This window comes from Perna viridis, chromosome 13 (genome assembly GCF_037379345.1).
Source record: "Perna viridis isolate PV_CMFRI_1.1 ecotype Kerala chromosome 13, ASM3737934v1, whole genome shotgun sequence".
NCBI classification, from domain to species: Eukaryota; Metazoa; Mollusca; class Bivalvia; order Mytilida; family Mytilidae; genus Perna; species Perna viridis.
The window spans coordinates 20390833-20411307 of NC_142457.1; the positions used below are offsets into that span (position 1 = coordinate 20390833).

Consider the following 20475-nt stretch of genomic DNA (forward strand, 5'->3'; position numbering starts at 1 on the left):
AGCATGGAAATGTTTTACAGAAAGATAAAGCCTACTTTTCCTGAATTGTTTGCTTCCTGCAAAAGTACAATCAAGGCCTTTCTTTTCTTTCAACCAACAATTATAGGGACTCAAGTTAGAGTATAAGGATACAGTTACATGTACGGTTATATAACGTGTATTTACTCGATCACCGCTTCCAAGCGAGCATGGATAAGTTAACATATGTTGAACTCGAGGCTAACAATTGCATTCACTTCCTTTGCCTCTAGAAGCAAACTTATGTCCTCTATGGTCTAATGGATAACGCAGTGTCCGTCATGGCCTACTGGAAAACGCAGTGTCCGTCATGGCCTACTGGAAAACGCACACCATCGCGAACTGCATTACAGCCGAACTAGAGAAACAGCTGCTGTTTCCGCTATTATTAATGTCTCTTCATCATATTTATTCTAGAAAAAGACAAGTGTAAAAAAAGATAGCGACACACACAAAACAAAACACACAAATTTCTAATAAATTACCTTAATTTTAAAAGCGACTTCCTTAAATAACAAGTAGACGGGAAAACGCTTAACAGTTAAATGTATGACTAAAATGTGTTCAACAGTTACATGTACGACCAAAAATGTGTTAATGGTGACAAGAACAAGAACGATACACGTCTCAACCTGTGTCTGTCAGTACATATCAAATGTTTTCAATATGTACAATAACAGTAAGCAAGTTAAAAACAACAGTGTTAGTTACAGATGCCCATGTGTAATGGGCTAACGATACATGTATCATATAATGCTTAATGCTCGGGGTAAAACAATGCGACATAATTTGCCAGCCCGTGGTAAAACAATGATATATGGACCGGAGTTTCCGAGATTTATTTCTTAATTAGATCGTGTAATATAATCACTCAAATGCCAATTTCGAATAATATTGGTTACAAACCTTTTGGGTCAAATTGATTACACTTAGTAGATACCCTTAAGAGTGACGGATTGGTGTCTAACGGCTACTTGGCCTGTTTTTATCGTTGGTAACGCAGGTAAAAAGGGGAAATGATAAGAACCATGATCCATGTTTCAGGTAAGTTGTCCCTAGTAGTTTATAAACATACACATGTACTTGCAATGTACAACACTGAAATTGTACCAAAAAACAAACATAACCAACATATAGTAGGGATCTAATTAACTGTTGTCTAAGCTAATGCTATACTATTCCAGTTTTTAGTGGAGTCCGAGTTGCTAATTTACTTGCATTACTCAGTATGTATTATTTTGGATATTGTACGGTCTTTGTTATATGTGTCTGTGTTACATTTCTGGTCTTTGTTCTTTGGTGTGTGAGTCTGTTTTCCATGTTTGTTCTTTTGTTGTGTGTATCTGTTTTCCATGTCTGGTCTTTGTCCTTTGTTGTGTGTATCTGTTTTCCATGTCTGGTCTTTGTTCTTTGCTGTGTGTATCTGTTTTCCATGTCTGGTCTTTGTTCTTTGTTGTGTGTATCTGTTTTCCATGTTTGGTCTTTGTTCTTGGTTGTGTGAGTGTGTTTTCCATGTTTTTTCTTTGTTGTGTGTATCTGTTTTCCATGTCTGGTCTTTGTTCTTTGTTGTGTGTATCTGTTTTCCATGTTTGGTCTTTGTTCTTTGTTCTGTGAGTCTGTTTTCCATGTTTGTTCTTTGTTGTGTGTATCTGTTTTCCATGTCTGGTCTTTGTTCTTTGTTGTGTGTATCTGTTTTCCATGTCTGGTCTTTGTTCTTTGTTGTGTGAGTCTGTTTTCCATGTTTGTTCTTTGTTGTGTGTATCTGTTTTCCATGTTTGGTCTTTGTTCTTTGTTGTGTGTATCTGTTTTCCATGTCTGGTCTTTGTTCTTTGTTGTGTGAGTCCGTTTTCCATGTTTGTTCTTGTTGTGTGTATCTGTTTTCCATGTTTGTTCTTGTTGTGTGTATCTGTTTTCCATGTCTGGTCTTTGTTGTGTGTATCTGTTTTCCGTGTCTGGTCTTTGTTCTTTGTTGTGTGTATCTGTTTCCCATGTTTGGTCTTTGTTCTTTGTTGTGTGAGTCTGTTTTCCATGTATGGTCTTTGTTCTTTGCTGTGTGTATCTGTTTTCCATGTTTGTTCTTTGTTGTGTGAGTCTGTTTTCCATGTCTGGTCTTTGTTGTGTGTATCTGTTTCCATGTCTGGTCTTTGTTCTTTGTTGTGTGTATCTGTTTTCCATGTCTGGTCTTTGTTCTTTGTTGTGTGAGTCTGTTTTCCATGTCTGGTCTTTGTTCTTTGTGTGTATCTGTTTTCCATGTTTGTTCTTTGTTGTGTGAGTCTGTTTTCCATGTCTGCTCTTTGTTGTGTGTATCTGTTTTCCATGCTTGGTCTTTGTTCTTTGTTGATGTGTTTATCTGTTTTCCATGTCTGGTCTTTGTTGTGTGTATCTGTTTTCCATGTCTGGTCTTTGTTGTGTGTATATGTTTTCCATGTCTGGTCTTTGTTCTTTGTTCTGTGTATCTGTCTTCCATGTCTGGTCTTTGTTCTTTGTTGTGTGAGTCTGTTTTCCATGTTTGTTCTTTGTTGTGTGTGTCTGTTTTCTATGTCTGGTCTTTGTTGTGTGTATCTGTTTTCCATGTCAGGTCTTTGTTCTTTGTTGTGTGTATCTGTTTTCCATGTCTGGTCTTTGTTCTTTGTTGTGTGAGTCTGTTTTCCATGTCTGGTCTTTGTTCTTTGTTGTGTGTATCTGTTTTCCATGTTTGTTCTTTGTTGTGTGAGTCTGTTTTCCATGTCTGCTCTTTGTTGTGTGTATCTGTTTTCCATGCTTGGTCTTTGTTCTTTGTTGATGTGTTTATCTGTTTTCCATGTCTGGTCTTTGTTGTGTGTATCTGTTTTCCATGTCTGGTCTTTGTTGTGTGTATATGTTTTCCATGTCTGGTCTTTGTTCTTTGTTCTGTGTATCTGTCTTCCATGTCTGGTCTTTGTTCTTTGTTGTGTGAGTCTGTTTTCCATGTTTGTTCTTTGTTGTGTGTGTCTGTTTTCTATGTCTGGTCTTTGTTGTGTGTATCTGTTTTCCATGTCAGGTCTTTGTTCTTTGTTGTGTGTATCTGTTTTCCATGTCTGGTCTTTGTTCTTTGTTGGGTGAGTCTGTTTTCCATGTCTGGTCTTTGTTCTCTGTTGTGTGAGTCTGTTTTCCATGTTTTTTCTTTGTTGTGCGAGTCTGTTTTCCATGTCTTGTCTTTGTTGTGTGTATCTGTTTTCCATGTTTGGTCTTTGTTCTTTGTTGTGTGTATCTGTTTTCCATGTCTGGTCTTTGTTGTGTGTATCTGTTTTCCATGTCTGGTCTTTGTTGTGTGTATCTGTTTTCCATGTCTGGTTTTTGTTGTGTGTATCTGTTTTCCATGTCTGGTCTTTGTTCTTTGTTGTGTGAGTCTGTTTTCCATGTTTGTTCTTTGTTGTGTGTATCTGTTTTCCATCTTTGTCCTTTGTTGTGTGTATCTGTTTTCCATGTCTGGTCTTGGTCCTTTGTTGTGTATGTCTGTTTTCCATGTCTGGTCTTGGTCCTTTGTATCTATTTTCCATGTCTGGTCTTTGTTGTTTGTATCTGATGGTATAGGAATAGACCAAATGTTTCAGGTTGATGGTAGAGGAATAGACCCAATGTTTCAGGTTGATGGTACAGGAATAGACCCAATGTTTCAGGTTGATGGTACAGGAATAGACCCAATGTTTCAGGTTGATGGTATAGGTTGATGGTATAGGAATAGACCAAATGTTTCAGGTTGATGGTATAGTGGCGCCCCTATCTAAATCTAGACTGTCAACATATCAGTTTGAAGTGGTTGTAGAATCTCTGATCGATATCAAGTGCAGGGTACTAAGAATAACAGACCTCAACTCACAAGCAGATGTCACAGAGGATTACCTCACCAGCAGGTGTTACAAAGGATTATCTCACAAGCAGGTGTCACAAAGGATTATCTTACTATGTAATTGCTGAAAAAAAAACACTAACAAAAAGAACCAATCATTATAAATGTATACACAATGAAAACAAAAAGCAAAAATACATACGCACACAACTATAATGCACTCTTCATTGCAATAAAATCTACAGATAATTCCTCTGTTGGAATAATTACAATGTATGTTGTTTTACATCAAATTAACACAACTTTAGGTATTTTCGTGCCATGTATGCAGAACGAGTGCTTGACACGAACATGGGTGAAAATACTTAATGTTCCTTAAAGTTCTTAGTTTCATTCAAAATAAAAGTTAATAACATTCGACAATGAACAATCATATCCAGATAATAATCAATCCGTTTCCCTTCGAGTTGTTCCCCTTCTCCCAGTATTTTATTGCTGGTAGTATTTGTTATTACACAGTTCTACTTGCTTAAAAACAACTTAACTTACTGTAGCCTTGTGGCTCAAGTAAAACAAAAACTATCTAATTGAAAAACAAGTACGAAACTAAATAATTCAATACACACTGATCTCGATGTTTTGTTCTTCACAACAACCTTAATGGTACTGAAGAATTTATTTTCATTAAGTACAAGTCCATATAAATTCACACTGCCTATGGTTGATGTGATTCATGGTGTAAAAATACACCGAATATTGCATGCCTTATATTTCTATGTAACAGTAGTCAATTCTTTATTCAGATCTGCGCTTTTGAGAAAACCATACATTAATCGTCTACTAAAATTTACCAAATTAAACCAAATCAAGAACGATAACTATTGCAGTGTGCCAATTTCACACACAAAATACTATAATTTTCTACCTCGAAAGCGAAGCAATAAAATGGTTTCGTGGTCTGTAACTGTTTCTGAACAAGAAATAAAAGTGAATTGGGTGGTTTCTGACATTAATAAATGATCTACTGTCTGATGTTAATAAAAACTGCTGCTTAAAGCCTTTTTATGGACTGGTGCAGAGCTCTTTTCCAATGTAACAGACGGGTAAATGTATACATGTAGTTACATGTAAGTAATGCAGTGATTCTATCCTTTTTTTCATCATCATCTACAAGACCATTTAAGTATTAGTCGTTATAAACATCAGACAGGAGGTGATTCGTGCATGTCAAAAACCCACCGAATTCACAGAATTCTCTTTTTCAGAAACTATAATAGATCAGATAACCAGTCTTAGTTTTTCATTTGCACTTTTGAAATAAACTTTGTAGATTGTATATGAAATAAGCACTTTGCAGGAGTTATCGTTCTTGATTCAGTTTAATTTTATTGGGAGGTAAAAGCGTAGTTTTCTCAAAAGTACATATTTAAATATAGAAAGGACTATTGTCATATAAAATATAGCATATGTAGATCATAAAAGCATCGTCAGGACCATGATTCACCTTACTACAGGCAGTGTCTGAATTTTATATGGACTGGTATTTAAAAGCAAGCACAAGAAATTCGTAATTAGTACTGTATAAAACTTGATTTATCATGTAACTCAACAACATGATATAAAATAACCTTAAAAAAGAATCAGTTTAAAAATTACATCGATATACATGTACATGTATATAAAAAATGTATAGTAACACGACGGTTTCAATATTCTTACTTTGCCATTACATCAAGTCTGAAACCTCTAACAGAACAGCCTACATGTTTACTTAAATAAAAAAAAAATAAAATAAAATAAAATAAAAAATTTAAGTAAAATCCTTAGTCTGGCACAGCTTGATATGACTACGGGGGTGAGTTGAACACAGAATGGCTGAGGGTATATAAATTCAAGTTTATAAATTGTTCAACTTAAGACCCTTTGAGCATCACACAGTGAACCAATTTTAAAACGGAGCCAATTAATAAAAATCAAAATAATCTATAAGATACAGCACATCAAGGAATTCAGTGAAATTTTGTTTAAGCCAAATGAAATCAAACTTTTGACCCAAATTCGAACCGAAGAAGAAAGTTCAGTAAGGACCCCTTTTCGCAAAGATTTGTAAAGCCTGATAGCATCTGCAATTGTCTTACACTGCCGCAGTAAAATAGTCCCATTGGCATACCCCATATAGGTTCAAATGCAGATAGTCGGATCCATTTTAAAGGTATTTCTAATATATTAGATTTAATTCTTTGTTAATTAAGCCAATAAACAAACCCAATATACAAGATTAACTGCGAACTCAATATGCTGATTTATTAGGATTGTACATTGGTATTAACAACGATCCAAATAAAAATAGTTGACCACGAATTTCTTATCAATACCTGTCTCTTTCTGTGAAATCAGTCATTCACTGTCGATATATTTAAATTGTCTATTTTTAGACGCATTATATAGATAGAGATGAAAACTTGCGAGTCTATAAATAGAATGCTAAAGCAGTCTTCTGAGATTTCATGCAGGTCCTCACGGATCCAAATATTTTCAAAAAGGGGGCAGTGGATCCGATCAAGAAATTTATATAAAGAAAGGGGATTCATGCTACCACATTTGCCACTCATTTTTTTTTTTTTTTGCCAAATATTTTACAAAAGGGTGTAACATAACCGATGTATCACTCACTCTATCGTGTCTGTATTTACGGTTATCGCCTCATGACATCGGAAGCCCGGAGATGACAAATAAAGATGAAAATTTTGTTTAGACTATGGCATAGGAATTTCGATCATTCATTTCTCGGGAATGGTGTCAGTCTGTGGTCTGATGATATTGCTTTTTGTAATAATCATTCTATTGGGCTATTTTGGCCATGTGCAAGGATAATAATGCTGCAAGTGTTCCACTGCCTTAAAAGTGCATGGCTAATGTCTGCACCGGACTGAAGTTGGAGTACATTTCACTATTCATTATTCACTATTGAAAAATGAATAGTAAACTATTCATTTTTCATAACTTTAAAGTTTGATAAAATTTTTGATGATGGTAACGATGGTACCGACGATGGTAAGAAAATTTTATGATGGATGGATGGATGGATAGATCGATAGATGGATGTGGAAACCAAATCAACTTTAAACCGTAATTTTTTTTCGCTTAAGACATATGTTTGGTTTATACGGGAGATAAATGATTCGAGAAGAAGGTTGTCTTTTTTTCTGTATTCGCTGTCGGCAGATTACGTATTTATCCATGATTTTTTACGTATTTTAATGAATATTAAATGGCAACATAATTTAATTATTTAATTTTATGACTACATAGACCATGACACATTTACATTTGACAAATAAATCTACGATAGAAAATGATTGTGCTGACCGTTGATATTGTACCTATGTGAACGTTATCTATCCACATGGCACATGTCTGTATAATATAACTTTTGACGTTTAACGTAGCGTTTGATATTATTCGTTTACCGATCATTCCTGCTAAAAATAGCATATTGAATATTCTAAGGCACTGCAACTTATTTTGAAGTTGCATCTCTAGAGCTGACGTTGTTTACATGAAAAAAAAAGAGTTTTCACGTAGTATAAAATGGAGTACATGCACATTATTCGTGCTACGTAGCATTTATTTCCACTGAGCAAAAATATGTTTCTGGTAAATAAAAAATATCAGTAAGAATGGAAAAGAATTACATGTATTTATCAAAAAAGACAAACAAACAGACAAAAGAAAGATTTTGCAATCTAACGGACTGGCCCACAATCCATGTCTATTACAATATGTGATCATTTTTATCAGTACAACTGCTTAAAAATACTTTTGTTCTAAAGTCGGTTTATATTATTGTATATTATACTAAATATAGTTATAATTTAACGTTAATCAATACGGGCATTACTTGTCTTCAATACGGGCATTACTTGTCGTCAATAAAATTGATATTTTTTTATCCACGACTGCACTTTATCAGGTCAGACTAATTCAATGCTTTGCTCTGACCAAGGCTGACCTATGATACCAAGCCGGGATTGCACGGTGTCAACTTTAAAAAAATGTCTTCCTATTATATATTGTAGTTATTCACATGTATACTACATTAGGTTGAGATTCAGATCGGGTACACATACAGTTTACGAACTTTTACGTAATTATCTCCCACCAATGGCAAGTATCATGAATATCACAAGAAGTTCTTTCCACACTAAGAGATGAGTTTAAAGGTGATGGCAGTAATCTGTCATGATAACAAAATAAAGAGCTTTCTTAAATACTGAGGTGTGAAATTTATGTGCCCATTCTTATCTCTTTATCATGTCCGATAAAATCAGAAAAATAAAAATGTCAAAGCCTACCTCGACGGAGTATCGCAGTACTAGAACCTTAATAAAACTACAGAAAATCCTTGATGCCGATGCATGTTTTGTGGATACTATACCTATTGTGTAGCCCATTAGAAAAGCAACATCTAAGAGAAATATGGTTGCCCTAATTCGGGGATGACACTACGCGCAAAGTGTTCAAAGTTATAATGGTTTACGTCCGTAGATCCCATAATTGACACTTTGGGTCCCCCGTACATGCTATACCAACCGAGATGCCCTCTATTCACTATACCTATTGTGTAGCCCATTATAAAAGCAACATCTAAGAGAAATATGGTTGTCCTAATTCGGGGATGACACTATGCGCAAAGTGTTCAAAGTTATAATGGTTTACGTCCGTAGATCCCATAATTGACACTTTGGGTCCCCCGTACATGCTATACCAACCGAGATGCCCTCTATTCACTATACCTATTGTGTAGCCCATTAGAAAAGCAACATTTAAGAGAAATATGGTTGCCCTAATTCGGGGATGACACTATGCGCAAAGTGTTCAAAGTTATAATGGTTTACGTCCGTGGATCCCATAATTGACACTTTGGGTCCCCCGTACATGCTATACCAACCGAGATGCCCTCTATTCACTATACCTATTGTGTAGCCCATTAGAAAAGCAACATCTAAGAGAAATATGGTTGCCCTAATTCGGGGATGACACTATGCGCAAAGTGTTCAAAGTTATAATGGTTTACGTCCGTAGATCCCATAATTGACACTTTGCTATACCAACCGAGATGCCCGCTTTATGATATTACCTTGCTCGAAGTAACAGGAGATCTGCATGACCCGCGGTTACTTTATCCAATGAGAGGCCTTCTTACAAAAAACGTAATGAGAGAGAATTCATTTGCATATCCATAAGGATTCTGTAAATTAATTTGCGTACAAAATTTACTTCTGTGACACAAAATAGACTTTTGTCTCACAAAATTGAATTTTATTGAATTTTGTGACACAGAATTGAATTTTGTCTCAACAAAAACATGAATTTAGCCATTAAAAAATTAAGTGATCATAAAACAAGTCTGTGTAACATAGTTTTGTACGACAAAAATTATTTTGTTATGACGGAATTCAATTTCGTGTACATAAAATCGATTTTGATTACAAAAAAGATCAAGTCCCATTCGGTGCCCCGTAGTCCGCCCATCTGTTCTTTCTTCCATTCGTACTTTCTATTTCTTTCATTCCGTTGCGAAGAAGAATAACACCTCTAATTCGTTACTCTTCCTACTCCACCGAATGTAATTGGACAACACTTCTCATATTCACAATGTGCACCTTCTATTTTTGATTTTGATCCGAATCAATATGGAGGTCAAAAGGTGCATGTTACCAAATGGGGAAGAGGGTGTGCATTTCTCACTTCGTGATTATCTTTAGCTGTAACTTGTATTGTAAGACATTATAAAGAAAAGGAAGACCGAGACTATGCAGTAATTGATAGTCCAAAGGTAACTATTACCATGGGAAAATACACAGTATGAAATAACTGAAATAGCACGTATAAAGAATAATTACTGTTTTATTTCAGGAAGTAACTTGAATGTTATTCTGTGAAAGTGAGACGAGACAAAAAAGTGGAAGAGGTAAAGAAATTATCAAATTCTTTTTTTCACTACATGTACATTTCATTCAAACTAACTCCCATTTTTCTTCAATGCCATTTTTTCTTTCTTATCTACTCTTCGACAAATATTACAGTATTTTACTTTTAATTTTCAAAGAGAATTTTGCTGAACTTGTAGCATCTTAATTAAACAGTTGTATATGGCAAGCCAAAGTGGACAAAAAATGAGCATTTTCTAATATTAAAAAATGATTTTTTGATATTACAAATTCATTTTCTAATATTTCAAATTGGATTTCTTATATCACAAAACACTTTCTTAATATTAAAAAAAATACTTTTTTAATATTAAAAATCAATTGAATTTCTAATTTGTAATATTAGAAAATGACTTTTTAATATTACAAATTGAATTTCTAAGTTGAATATATTATTTCGACGTCAGAAATTGTACCCGGAATTTTTGGGACATCTATACACTTCATCATTTGATGAGTACTTCTTCTTTCAGAGCCCCGTAGGAACCATAGGGCTTAGGAGGCTAAAATTGCCCGACCCTACACACCTCTCCCTATTTCCGGTGGCAATCAAAATTCGTTGACCCCATTGTCCTTGTGTCCCATTCCCTTTTCATTTCATCATCATTTCATGTTCATTTTATCATCAATTTCATGTTCATCGTCTGAATATAGCTGAAATATTGCTGCTCGGACGTTAAACCCCAACAAACAAACAAACAAACTTCTTTCAGAGGTTAGAAGATAGGACTTCTGCAGGAGACTGTTGAGTATTTGTTATTTCAACAGCTAGAGCACTTCACTGTTGGAACAACATAAATATACCAGGAAATGTAAGAGTCATTCTTTGTTTTTAGTGTGAAATTAAGATTCCAAAACTTTAGGATTACAATTATGACGCCTATTACATATCTCTGAAGTTGTTTCTTAGCAGTAATATCATTTGATACAGTGTTATTATAGTTTTTCTTTTTCCTTGCGTTAAAATTTCAAGAAACATTTGGGTTAATAGTAATAGTAACCTTTGTTTTCTTTTACAGAAATCAGGACCGGATCAGCGAGAAGAACTTGAAGAATTTTCACTTAGCTAATAAACACTCTATATTTACAATTTATCTGTTGTTCGATTCCCGACATGTCTTGTTTTTAAATCTCACGTATTTTTTACAAAAAAATAGTATATTGTGTATTTTTGCCTCTTTTGGAGTATTTCGTCATTGATGATCTTTGTAGTAGCACAAATGCTGCCTATTATCATAGCGGATCAAAAATTGGTCAGATTTTACATGGCAGACTGCGAATGAATTGTAGATCTTTTTCCCGCAATCTAGTGGATTGAACGAATTGCGTTAGCGGTAGAAGTGAATCAATATCTCATTTCTTATTACATTGTGATATATATCGAGAACTTCGCAATGAGACTACTTTCCCTAAATTTACCAGTTATATTAAATACCGATATTTTACTATTTGGTTCTGATCAGATGACCGATGATCAAAATAAGCAAGTTTTTATCAAGGTGCAGAAATTTATTCTAAAGAGTAAGAGATTTATTAACTGACTTGCATCTTGATTAATTTCATTTTTTCCGAGTTGAACTCTTCACCATTTCCTTCTCCACAATTTGTTAACAATTTAAATTATGTTACATGTATTAAGAGCACGCAATCTTTGTATTATATTGTTGTCAATTTCGCAGGAGACGGACTTGTAAAAGCCTTGAGGCTTGTTTCCAGATCCTGTCAGATATAAAATTGTTTTGTATTAAATGACTTTATAAATTCTTGCTGAATAAATATGTTTAAACTAAATGCTGTCATATTTTTGACGGGAACAGAATGTTAAGAAATATTAAGACATGTTGCGTACGGCAACAGCGTAAATGTCAGGTCTTGGTGTCCAAAAAAGCTAAAATCACAATCATTTGTGCTTAATGTATATGTACTACTTGCCAGACTTCGTCTATTCATTCTTTTATGTGGAGGGTTTGATCACTCACACTTCATTGAACGTGGTTGAAGTTGCAGATGCAAAATCATTAATTAAACCTCTCTCTTTTTTTTCATTTTTCATCGTGATAATTTTTACTTTCAAATCTAATAAATATTGATTTGCTATGTCTTAATTGTAAGTATTGTAACATTAATATATTACTATGAATGTTGATAATTTTATCTTGCATTTTCTTGGTGTGGGAGTTGAGGGCACTTCCTTGATATTCCATTTTCCAGCTTGCAAATATGCGAATAGGTGGGGAAAACAAAATATGATACATGTATGTCAATAAAGTTTACATGTGTCCTAGTAATGTATCATAATCAAGGGAACACTCCTTATAAAAGAGGTCAAAGAAATATTGGAGTTCCCCAGAGCCCCCGGGTGTATTGTATCTGTAGCATGTGTGCCTAGTATCATAAATGAAAAGTAAGATATTCATCTCGCTAGTCGTGAAGTAGATATCTACTTAATGACCTATCTCATGTTTCATGTAGGTTCGAATAATGAATAGTAAACTAGTTTACTATTCGCTTTTCAATAGTGAATAGTGAATAGTGAACTGTACTCCAACTTCAGTCCGGTAATGTCTGCATCGTATATAATTGTTGAAATGTATTCTTAGACTTTGGCGTTTATGTTAATATTAACTAACGTGAGATGGTAGAAGATGAAGGAGAAAACAAAGGAGATGGCGGACAAGATCATGGATGAAGATAGAAGAAGGAGAAGACAAAGGAGATGGTAGACAAGATAATGACTGTAGATAGAAGAAGACAAAAGAGATGGTAGACAAGATAATAACTGTAGATAGAAAGAGGAGGAATACAAAGGAGAAGGCGAACAAGATCATGGCCGTCAATAGAAGAAGAAGGAGACAAAGGAGATGGCAGACAAGTTTATGACTGTAGATAGAAGGAGGAGATGACAAAGTAGATGGCAGACAAGATCATGGCCGTCGATAGAAGAAGAAAGATCGAGAAGACAAAGAGATGGTGGACAAAGATCATGACTGTCGATAGAAGAGGGAGGAGGAGAAGGCAAATGATATGTGATATGGTAGACAAGATCGTGGCTGTCGATAGAAGAAAAAGAAGAAGACAAAGGAGATGGTGGGCAAGATCATGACTGTCGATAGAAGAAGGAGGAGAAGACAAAGGAGATGGCGGACAAGATTATGGATGTCGATAGAAGGAAAAGACAAAGGAGATGGTGGACAAGATAATGGCTGCCGATAGAAGAAGGAGAAGACAAAGGAGATGGTGGACAAGATCAATGCTTTTATTAGTCATGAAAGTCGACACAGTTTTGGTCTATAAGACCAACTCATTACCGAACCTAGGCGGGAGGATCGGTAGTCATGTTGTAAACTTTCTTCAAATGCCCACAAAGATGTTAGACGCGATATCGCATCGTGTTGGTTCTCGAATAGGAAAGCAGGACACATTTTACAGAAATCCATTAGAACCAGGACTCAAGTTAGCAATTACACTTAGACACTTTGCTTCTGGAGCAAACTATCGTACATGTAGCATGCAGTACGGATGTAGAGTTCGCATAACACCAGATCCTTTTTCATACCAGAGGTAGATATAATAATAACAGATTTAAAATATCAACTTTGATATTTTAAATTGAAAAGAATGAATTACTACATCGCTTCGAACGTTTTGGAATCAGAGTAGCGCTATAGTTGCACACATATCATGCAAAACAAAACGTAATGCAACATTAAAATCAACTAAACTGCAACTATGGTGTCCCTCGCCTTTAAATAAAATCGGGTAAATCGTTTTATTCGTTTGATTCGTGTGACCCTGAATTTTGTCCTACTGACATCACTGGCCACACATATAATAATATGCAGATAACTCATAGTACTAGCATAACACGTCCATCTAACACGCTCCCGACATATCACTAGGGACAACACAAAACTTTTTTACAAATCGGGTTCCAGCAGTTGTTTGCATTTCTAATATGACGTCTTCATATCGTCAAACAGTATATGTAGGTACAACCCCACCTTTAGCACCTGCGCACTGTTTCTTTTCTTTCGCTGTCGATTCGGGACAAGGCACTCATTTAGAAATGTTTACGCGATGATTTAACGGCTGAGAGATTATCTAATTGAAATCAATTATATACACATTCAAAACATACGATGACATAGATATACAAATTTAATCCAACTTCCATATGGGGGAGGTTAAACGGAACAGCTGTTATTTTGCGGCTACGCCTAGGGAAATTTTTGTTACAAATATTACCATATTTGTCATATCAGAAAAGAAATAATTCCTTCCTGGGGTAGATTTGCACTCATTTTAACATGGGTACGGCATTTATATTCGATTATTAAACACCGAGCCACAGCCAAATGCCAAATGCTTAAGTATATTACTTCTGGTGTGACGAATATATGGATGAAGTCGTGCCTTTCCAAGGACATGGATGGCTGGAAGCGGATCGCGGAAGGATTTATTGAGAGTGTATGACTTAGTGATTTACATGTGTTATTGTTGCCGCCTTTAATTTTCCGCTTATAATCTTGTTTATCCGCTAAATATCCGGTACATTCCCGTAAGGCGTCCGTTTTGTGCAGTACTGGTCCGTTGGATGTACGTTCAACAGCCATTCTGACCGATACGTTTCCGTAAGACGTCCGATGGATGTACGTTCAACATCCTATTTGTCCTGGCGTTTCCGTTTCTCGTATGTTGCATATCCTGCGTGTGCCCGTTAGATTCGTTATGCGTCTGTTTCATTTTGTCAGCACACCAACGGACCTCCAACGGATAAAAAAAACTGTCAACGGAAAACATTTTTTCATCTTATTGGCGTCCGTTCGGGCTATCCGATAAGATGCGACCATAGCTTGAACATATTCAAAAAATGAAAATATATATGTCTCAAGTTCTTTTGAGGAATAATCACGTGTTTTCAGTCTACATGTATTCGGATCTACAGGTCATCGTTTCTGGTTGGGTTGCATGTACTGCATATGATTTCATTTAACTTAAAAACTTATTATAACTACCTTTACAATAAGGGTAGATTCAAATATATTGAAAGGGGGTCAAGAGTGATTCCAGAATAAAGGGGGTTCCAGATTGTGACTTGCTCGTTTTTGCCAACATTTTGCAACAAAAAAAGGGGAGAGGGTCAGACCCCCGGAACGCTCCCTGGATCCGCCACTATTCAATGTATTCGAAGTGGTCTTTATTCACATTCAGATTTGGACTGTTTAAAAACACGAGGAAAAATTGTCAATGAATTTAGGTAGTTAATAGTCACATTTTGCATCAATATACGAATCGATTTACAAAACAAAGAAAAAAAATAAGAAGTAATAATATCAAATTTCTGGTCTTAGTACAAATATAGCATTTAAACTTACAAATGAATATAGCAGACAGTTACCATGTATTACCCTCTGCCTTATTCTAACCCTCACATACAGACTATATTGATCAAAAGATAACTGACTGATGAATACGAACCTGAATATTTAAACGTCGTCCCCTTTTTAACTGGAGGCGGTGAACAAATAAAGGGGCGATGTAGAACATTTAGAATTGACAAACAAGCGACAAAGTTCAGAATATGAAAAAATCGATTTGTCGTCTACATGTATAATAACTATATACATGTAGAATAACACACGATACAGTATTTCCTAAATACTCATGAATTGGACAGAAAATTTTTATTGATTTCCACCATATCAAAACAAGTTCAATATTTGCTACAAAGTCGTTTAATAAACTAAATACCGCAGTATTCATGGAATGTTATGACGCACTTATACATGTATGTATGATGTATATCAATGTTGTTACAAACTTTGTCTAGTACATGCATGTATATACATGATTGTACATGTATACTTCCAAGTACAATTATGTTACAAATTGTCTCCACAATTAAAGTGGTGCGGCGGGGCTCATTGGAAGAAGAGTGCTAATCTTAATTTTTTTTCATATAAAAACCTCTTGGACTTCATCACATTAGAACCAAACTTTATTCTATACCTCTCACTCTACTATACTCCCTTTACAAAACAAGTCTTGACACTCCTGTTACTGACCCCACCTCATCATTATACAGACTTGTTGCCATCATTTTGGATATTGGTTTCCACAGACTCTTTAAACCAGTTTGTGTGAAAAGTCAAGATGAAGAAAAACGATCATTTCGTCCACTACCGTTTGTCAACAAAGGTATAGATGCAATTAATTTGGCTAACATCCTCTATCACAAAAACGTTACCAACAAAATTCCCCCATATTTCAAAGACAAATCCATACCAATTATTTCATATTCCTATACTTCACTCATCGCATCCAAAATTTTCAATTATAAAAGGCTATTGCAGAACCTCGGGATTGAGGACTTCAAGGCTAAATCACCTGACTGTTCTTGCAAAACCTCTCCATTCAAATATGGTCCTTCTGGTCACGTCGTTACGGGAGATTTAACCACTATCGAAAACGAATCTCTGCGTAATATCCTTTCTAAAGGTCCCAAAGTACCGTGAACCACGTTCCATAAATTGGAATTATAACTTTAAAGTTCTAATGGATGCCGGGGAGGACTACGCAAGAAAATGGATAAAACGAGAGCAAGAAGACATTGATTCTCTGTCAGAGTGGTTAAAGGCCGTGAGGTCTTTAATTTTGTAACGAATGAAAGTTTTAAGTAGGTCAATGAGTGCCAAGGCTACATCAGTTTTCAAAGACCCCGATGTTGCAAAAACATTGTCTACTATACATGACAAATATGTTGTCGTACCAGCAGACAAAGCCCAAAACAACATTGTTTTTGTCTGCAAAACGTTTTATATCCAATGTTTATTATCAGAGGTAGACGTGGAAAATAATAGCAGTGAACAGACATATACTGCTACAACTCTCTCCAAAGAAGAGATTGTGGAAAACCATAAATCTGTGCTATCCTCTTTTGGTCTCTCTACCAAGGACGATGATTGTGATTAACCGTCTATGTACTGGATTCCTAAACTTCACAAGAATCCATACAAACAACGTTTCATAGCTGGATCTGCAAAATGTACCACCAAACCTCTTTCAAAACTTTTAACTTCTGTACTCACAACTGTCAAAGAGGGTCTGCAGTCCTACCACAACACTTGTTACTCCCGTAGTGGTATTAATTCGATGTGGATCCTGAAAAATTCGAAAGATCTTTTGGAGACAATCAGTTCAAGACAATTATCTGGATATAATAGCATTAAAACCTATGATTTTTCAACACTGTATACTTCTATTCCCCATACTCAGTTAAAATCCCGACTTAAAAACATTATACATCGTTGTTTTTCCAAAAAAAGATGGTACACCTAGATACAAATATATAGTTCTTGGTAGAGATTCCTCATATTTTGTAGTAAATAATTCCAAATCATCTTCCAAATATACAGAGGAAGATGTTTACAAAATGCTGGAATTTTTAATCGACAACATATTTGTCCAGTGTGATGGATGTGTTTTTAACAAACGGTCGGCATTCCAATGGGAACAAATTGTGCTCCTTTACTTGCTGACCTATTCCTTCACTCTTATGAGGCTGACTTTATAGCTGATCTGATCAGAAAGAAAGAATGTCGTTTGGCTAGATCCTTTAATCTCAGTTTCCGCTATATAGATGACGTATTATCTTTAAACAATCTTAATTTGGGGGATTTGATACATCGCATCTGCCCAAAAGAACTTGAGATAAAGGATAATACAGACACTGTTAAGTCAGCCTCATATCTTGACCTACACTTAGAAATCGATTGTAAAGGAAAACTTTACGACAAACGTGATGACTTTTGATTCAGAATGGAGTGTTCATATCACAACTCATACGTTATGCCAGAGCTTGCCGAAACTACGCAGACTTTTTGTATCGCGCTAGAACTCTAACAAATAGGCTTCTGGAACAAGGATATGTTGCTACAAGATTGAAGTCATCACTACAGAAGTACTATGGTCGTCATCATGAACTCGTGGATCGTTTTGGTGTATCCATCAACACCATGAAAACTGATTTATTCAACGGGTCATAGTTTTCCTTTCCTCGTTTGTCTACCCCTGACTTGACTTTTTATGAGCAACTCGGCGGGTGTTTCTAGAAAAGCAGAGGACGGTTACCCTACCGGTGCACCTGGTCCATGCTCCCAGTTTTTAGTGGAGGCCGAGTTGCACATTTACATTTTTACTTTGTATGTATGATTTTAGTTACTTTAAGTTCTTTGTTGTGTATGTCTGTTTTCCATGTCTGGTCTTTGTCCCTGGATTACATTCTTTTGATTGCCGCTATAACCTTGGTTCTATTGATTACTCTTACAAAAATGTACAGTGTATTTCATGAGCACATCTTTGTTTCAATAACTATTAAGAACGGGTAACTTAAGTAAGAGTTGAACAGGTTACTTTTCACCTGTTATTGTTAAAACAACATCCGCTAATAACCAGGAAAATAATAAAAAGTGGTTTGAAATGAGGAGCTAAAAACAATAAATTAAAGTCATTTCATTTACCAGTCAAAAACCTTCTAAATACAGAAAATGGAAGGCTTGCTAAGGATATTGCTTTAGGGCTTCTTCCATGTATGAGTTTAGCTACCTGCTGATCTAGAATGATGTTTGGACCCCATTTCAAAATCTCTGCATCAATCCCTGAATGTTGATTTATCTATGAGCAATTAATGTCACATTGTTAAGTAGAAAACAAATTAGATACATGTATTACTACATGTATATTTCAAATATCATAATTTCATATATGAAATCTTTAATTGATACTGTACTGCATATGCCAGTAACCATAGCGTTTTCAGTGTAAAATTTTTGTTCAAAGACGTACAAATGTGAACTGCAAATAACTATATACATACAAAGTATATGAATAAATAATATCATACCTTCAACACTTACCTATTACATTGTACATGTAAGAATGTTCATGAAAATCAGCTACTAGAAAAGGTCTACTTTTGGTAGCCTTGATATCCAACACATTTTCAATGCGCTTTCACAGAATGTCTAACATAACTGTGTCATGAAAATCGTGTTTCTTACTTTATGATCTGCATTCTAAATAAATGTATATGGTATACCTTGACAATGTACCGGTACTAAAAAAGAATCGTATTGATAAGCAGTTATGACTTACATGGATATAATACACATGTACATTGTATTACTATTTCTTTAAATTCTACTCTGAATAGTACATGCCAAAATCTGTATCACATTCAGTATAAACAGAAGACTCCTATATCAACTCAAGGGACAATGGCCCGCGGGGTGATATAAGTCGAGGGTTGATACTGCATATCAAACAGATTTTTGCATGTCATGTTCATTCTTTCTAATTATTTTATCTATACAAAATGTACTTCAATTGTGTTCTGTGCAAGGTGTGATATATGATATGCAATATATGTCTAGGGGTGTGATATAGGGTATGCCATATAGGTCTATTGGTGTGATTCAGAGAATGCGATATAGGTCCATGGGTGTGATATAAGGTATGCAATATGTCTGTGGGTGTGATATATAGGGTACTTGAAATGGGTTTAGGGGTGTGATATACGGTATGGAATATAGGTCTAGGGGTATGCTATACGAGTCTGGGGTTTGATATGCAGAAGGCATTAAAGGTCTAGAGGTGTGATATAGAATGCAATATAGGTCTAGGGGTGTGATATACGGTATGTAATATAGGTCTAGGGGTGTGATATACAGTATGAGTTATGTCTAGGGGTGTGGTATACAGTATGAAATATGTCTAGGGGAGTGGTATACAGTATGAGATATGTCTAGGGGTATGATGTACGGTATGCGATACAGGTCTACGGTTGTGATATAGGGTATGCAAATAAAGGTCTATGGTTGGTGTGGAAGTTTCGATTTTAGGAACATGTACAAGTGTATGTGTAACGTCATGGCTCATGTGTCCACTCGTGCCCCAAGTATATTACTTTATTTCATTGGATACCCCTCCTTTTTGATAGTTCAAGATTACCTTAAATTCTTGGGATCAAATTAATCGCACATAAAATTTTCCAATAAAAAGGAGGAGTGCCAACCCCATGCACCCTCCCCTGGATCCGCCACTGTAATCTATACTTACTACACAAAACGTGTACATTGCAACCCCGAAAATCCGTCATTTGAAGCTCCCGACATCTTCATTAAAAGGGTCAGATCGAGAGAAGTAAATTGGCAAATCTCGATTGAGCTTTCCTCCCTGCGAATGTTCGGGTCAATTTGACAAAATAGTCCAGTTCTCTGCGTCAAATTTAAATAGTTAACATCATATAATCATTGACATCTTACAGTTCTACGCATATTAAATAGCCTTAATATCGTTATACGCCATGGATGTCGTAGGTAAACATTACATATTTGATATGGAGTATGGTCGGCGGCGGAGCAGTACCTTAATGCAAACTTTGAAAGGAGAATAACCCGCGGAGTGTTATTTTGATAGTTATATGTTGAAATGTCACCTTGGTTACGTGATTTGGTTGATGACGATCTCTAAGTCGAGTTCAGTCTATAAATAGACTTCCGTGACAAAAATGCCAAAATCAGTCAATTCAGACAGAATGATAATTTAACTAGATGTTTAGCTCCCCTTCTAATATTGGTTTTTGCAATTAAAGTAAAT

At 35.5% G+C, this 20475-nt stretch overlaps 1 protein-coding gene across 1 annotated transcript; it reads right to left on the reverse strand.

Annotated features, from left to right (window-relative positions):
- Nucleotides 1-441: 441 nt before the first annotated feature.
- Nucleotides 442-20421, reverse strand: LOC148599885 (uncharacterized). The gene is made up of 2 exons (XM_088559080.1): nt 19936-20421; nt 442-3950 (listed from the first exon to the last, which is right to left on the reverse strand). Exon 2 carries the CDS (start codon nt 3534-3536, stop codon nt 1293-1295), a length of 2244 nt encoding a protein of 747 aa, XP_088415206.1. The 5' UTR covers nt 3537-3950; nt 19936-20421; the 3' UTR covers nt 442-1292.
- Between the last annotated feature and the right edge of the window lie 54 nt (nt 20422-20475).